Consider the following 4828-nt stretch of genomic DNA (forward strand, 5'->3'; position numbering starts at 1 on the left):
AGATGCTAACACTGACAGAAGGAAATGTTTTCAAAATATCTCTACTAACACAAAAAACCCACACCGCAAACACAGCAAATGATGATTGAAAATTGTTATAAAGAATAAAACAGTGAAAAAGATAATTTTGGCTACATACAAATTACCGCCGATGTAGGAAGATAAGCAGAATAGCTTAGGCACCGAGATTCACGTGGTTGCTGCACAACTTCAGTTGTACCTGGGCAGATGATAAGTGTAATGAAACATTTAAATTAAGGTATTTTTCCCCCCATCAAATTGGTCCTGCTGTCTCTGTTCCAGCCTTCTAATTTAGCTCTACTTCCGTATTCCCATTGGGCTCCGCAGTGCTGGTCTCGTTCCTAGGATAGAGCAGCCTCAAACAGGAATTCTGGGTATATCCTGCAACAAGCATCTAAACCAGGTCTTTTTCAAAGGTTTTGCTAAGACTATTTTTTTTTTAGAGAAACATTTAGTCCATAAGAGAAATACCCAAAAGATTTAGGATTATTTCAATTTTCCTCTGTAGTCCAGACAGCTTTGATGTGTTACCAGTAGTTTGGACATTTTGACTGCCTACTGTAACACTGACAGCCAGTCACTACCCGGCCAATGCTTCAGATTAAGTTGTTGCCTTCTGCTCTACTGTTCTCAGAGAGACTGACACATAAGAGAGTGAGCCCAGGAGAGCTCCTTGGAGTGAAATTAAGCCTACAAAGGGAACTGTGTACCTGCACAGATATTTGCATGGTAGCAAAATTTCTGGAATTCAATAGATTGATTCTGCAAAAGCCTTTGGGGAAGTAAAAAATAATTAAAAAATACCTCTACAGAATGAGCGAGAGCTACACACAGAGAAATGCTTTCAAAACACAAGCATTTAATTTTTTTAAATGTTAAGTGAGATGTAAATATGTATGGTAGCAACAAAGTGCCCAAAAGCATACTGAAAACATATTCCATACACAGTTAGCAATAGAAGTCTGTACAAAAGTAATAAAGTTACACATTATAAAAAATACTCCATAACTATAATTTAAAAGAGGGAAAAAAGACAAGGGAATTGATTTCTCAGTTCATATAATTTATTGCAGTTAGCACACAGTTTAAAAATTCACCAACACACCAATAGTACAAAACTAAACAGCATTATAAGTTATTCCCTCCTCAGGAAAATAAAACATACTATGATTGTCAAAGCTAGATGTCAGTCTAAGTTTTAGAACAAAAGAAGAATGTGAAACTAAGGAAAGGAAAAAAGCAATCACTCACGAGGACCACAAAAAAATCCAAGAGAAAGTCCATTTTCCTCAGACACTGATTGTCTTTTCTAAATTAAGAAAAGAATGTAGTTTTAAACCTAGAAACTATTCAAGTAACTAAAGATAACGCTCCAAGGCCATTTTCACAGCTTTTTTTTTGTTTTAAATGCCATTACAGCCAAATTAACACACATTTGACCAAATATTTCCAAAACAGTCCAGCAATACACAATGGAGTTTTCCATTCAGTATCTTAAGCACAAAAATAGGCTATGTTTACAGTAGTTAAGGCGATCAAATTTTAAACAAAAGCAGAGGAAAAAAAAAAGGAAAAAAAAAAAAAAGGAAAAAACAGCAAACGTTATCCATGCTACTCCCATAGACCTTATTTGTAAGTGCAAGACAGGAAAACAAACACTGTGCAAAATGCTTTTGACCTGCGTGTTGGTCATTAAAACCACACGTCAGGCTGCAGTCTCTGCTGCTTGGATACGCATAGTCCTTCCCCGGCCCCCCCGGCCCCCCCTGTCACTCAGGCCTGCCCAGGCCTTTCAGCCCGGGGCTTTTTTTTGCTTTTTTTTTTCAGTCCACAGCCTCTTTTCAACGGGGGGAAAAAAAAAGAACGACCTATTGTGGTGGAGTGGTGCAGCCGGAATCCTACAAATGCTCATCTGGGGAAATGGACGCACCTCAGTTGGAGCTGGCGTGGGGTCTGTGCAATTAGAAGGGGTCTGGGGTTAGTAAATGCACACCGCACATGCAAATCTCGAAGCCTGGTTGTAAACATTCAATTTTTTTTCCTTGTTAACGTAGCTAAATCGGCGACTCGTAGCTTAAGTTCTTCTCAACTTAAAGACAGTGGGAAAGTAAATTTAAATTAGATAAAATAAAAACAGTGCATTTCTTGTCTTCATAACACTGGCATTTTCAACGGTGTCAGGTTTTTTTCCTAAGGAAATTAAATAATTTTCAACTCACTCGTTAAAGTTATACAATGCAAACAAAGACAAAAATATACTGAAAATCATGCATTTCTGTAGCGTTAATATTTACTTTTCAAGACTCAACTAAGAGCATCAACACAACCTGCCAAGTTCTTTGATACCTCCCCCCGGCCCATGTAATCAATTACAGTATACAATAACAGTAATTCACATTTTTTAAACACACAGTTCATCACTGCTGAAGCTGCAATATCCTTTTTCATCCCAAGCAAACCTTCACGTAAGACAGAGTCCCAGTGATCCCAGTGTACTCTCAGGGTTTTTGTTTTATGTTTTTGTGTTGGTTTTTTTGTGGTTTTTTTTCCAGTGGGAACTGTCAGAAATCCAGAAGTTGCCATAATAAGTTTTAAGTCAACCGCTTGTTTAAAAATAGATAATCCAGCATTTCAGAAATTTTCCATTTGGGTCTAAAAGCATTCAGGTTTCCAACAGCTAGAAAGGACTCATGCAATTATAGAAATGTAAAGGAACTGACAAAATTGGGAGAGGATTTCTACATTCAGATTTTAAGAGGGAAAAAGATCAAGAGTTTAAAAGAACGCAGTGTTTTGGGGAGAATAAAGCCACATCCAAATTTTTTGAATTGGAGATTCCTTAGAAGTAAAGTATCCGCTGGCTTCTATTCCAAAAAGGGGGAAAAATACGCTCCGCAATTAGTTACTTTGTCGGATTACCTCTACAGTTCATTTTTATTGGAGTGCTAAATTAGTGAAATATTCATGCTGCCTTAAAGTGCAAAAACAAGCTAATAGCCAAACTTTCAGTTCAAGGAAACAAGATTGCTTTTAGACTGTACCACAACTATATAGATTTATATATATATTATTTATATATATAAAAATTTTATTTCCAAAGTTCTTGTGAGCTATCTTCTAAGGTCCAGTCTCTGACAGTAGGTAAGCTCAGTGCTTCGCTTTTGACAGACAATGAGTTCACCAACTCACAGTGAAACTTCCGAATGTGTCTGTAAAGGTCTCCGGACTGTGTGAACCTGCGTTCACACCACTTACAAGCATGAGGCTTCTCCCGCGTGTGAACCACTGCGTGGCGGCTCAGGTTGTGGGAGTACTGGAAGCTCTTCCCACACTGGGTGCAAGTGTAGGGCTTTTCACCTGAATGAGTCCTCTCATGACGTTTCAAGGTGTACATGCAAGAAAAAGTCTTACCACACAAGGAGCAGGTCGGGACATTGACATCAGTAGCAGGCTTGCTGCGGATCCCGTCCTGCTCTCGAAAGTGCGTGCTTAAATGAATTTGCAGGATGTGGGGACTAGGAAAGACCTTGTTGCAGAGAGGACACATGAAAATTTGGCCGGCGGGGCTAAGTATGTTTGACACGTAAGGGAGCAAGCTGCTGTCCATGTTTCCCTCCACCTGGACTCTCTCATTCTCTGGAGTTATCATTTCATCATCGCTTGCCTTGTCCTCTCTATCTAGCTCCCTCAAGACCGAATCTTCCCTCATCGGAGCCAGGTGGGCCGGCTCGTACTGTACCCTGTTATTAGTGCTCACACTTTCCTTCACAGTGCTATGTTCCATATCATAGTCATTAGTGCCAACATCACTCTCATCACAGGAAGCCTCTTTCTCCACCTTCACCTGAACCAGGCTGTTTCTAAGCATGTCCTGCGAAGAGAAATAAGAACTGTTCAAATTTTCAACTCCTGAAAGGCTGGACTTGACAGACAGGTCCAGCACGCAGTCAACATCTGCTGAATCCCTCACGGAGGTGACAGACCTCTGGGACAAAGACTCTGTTGAGCTGCAGGGGCTGGCTACTGTTTTTCCAGCTGCTGCTGTGTGCGTCTCTGCCTCTCCGCCAGTCTGGGGAATGCCTGCTGAGTCTGAGGGCAATCTCATCCACATGTTCCCAGGCTCAGCCGCCAAGTCCCTTTTGCTAGGCAGGATGTTCAATTTTTCATCTTCTCCGTCGTCTTCATCGCTGGGCAAGTCTCCTGGCATGTGGCTGCTGCCGTCGGAGAGGCTCTCCACTTTGTCTGAACAACTTGAGGCGTCTTCCTCCTTTTTTGTACTGTCTGCCTCCGTGGTTGCTTTCTCTTTCAGCTTCTTTTTGCAGACTTTGACAATGTCATACATGTGGAGATAACTGGCAGCTGCTAGCACGTCTTCAATGGGCAAGTCTTTGAACTGGAGCTTTCCTTCGTACATGAATTCAAGCAGGAGAGCGAAAGCTGGGGCTGTAACAATGTCGCTGTTCAGATGAACAATGTCCCTTTTGTCCAGCTGGTCCTTGTAAAAGAGGTGGAAATACATGCTGCATGAAGCCAGTACAGCTCTGTGCGCTCGGAACTGGGCATCTCCTACCAGAACAGTGCAATCACAAAGAAAACCCTGATGTCTCTGCTCACTCAGACACTGTAGCAAATGTCTACTGTGGTCAGGAAACTCCATACTGTCTTCATAACCTATAAGCAACAAGATTTTTGAAAATTAAATGTAGGTCAGAATCACAGAACTTATGAATCCAAGTAATTCCACTCTAAAAACCTTGTATTTATATTGCAGGAATTCTGGTACTGACACCACGCAAAGATTATTTAC

At 40.9% G+C, this 4828-nt stretch overlaps 1 protein-coding gene across 1 annotated transcript in view; it reads right to left on the reverse strand.

Annotated features, from left to right (window-relative positions):
- Positions 1-860: 860 nt before the first annotated feature.
- The window catches only part of ZBTB18 (zinc finger and BTB domain containing 18), a 6508-nt gene continuing 2540 nt past the window's right edge, over positions 861-4828 (reverse strand). The window contains exon 2 of the mRNA XM_008639920.2: positions 861-4692. Within this exon, the coding sequence (XP_008638142.1) occupies positions 3110-4692 (1583 nt within the window). The 3' untranslated portion in view covers positions 861-3109. The remainder of the gene's footprint in view (positions 4693-4828) is intronic.

Source organism: Corvus brachyrhynchos, unplaced genomic scaffold (genome assembly GCF_000691975.1).
Source record: "Corvus brachyrhynchos isolate BGI_N302 unplaced genomic scaffold, ASM69197v1 scaffold31, whole genome shotgun sequence".
In the NCBI taxonomy this organism is placed as follows: Eukaryota; Metazoa; Chordata; class Aves; order Passeriformes; family Corvidae; genus Corvus; species Corvus brachyrhynchos.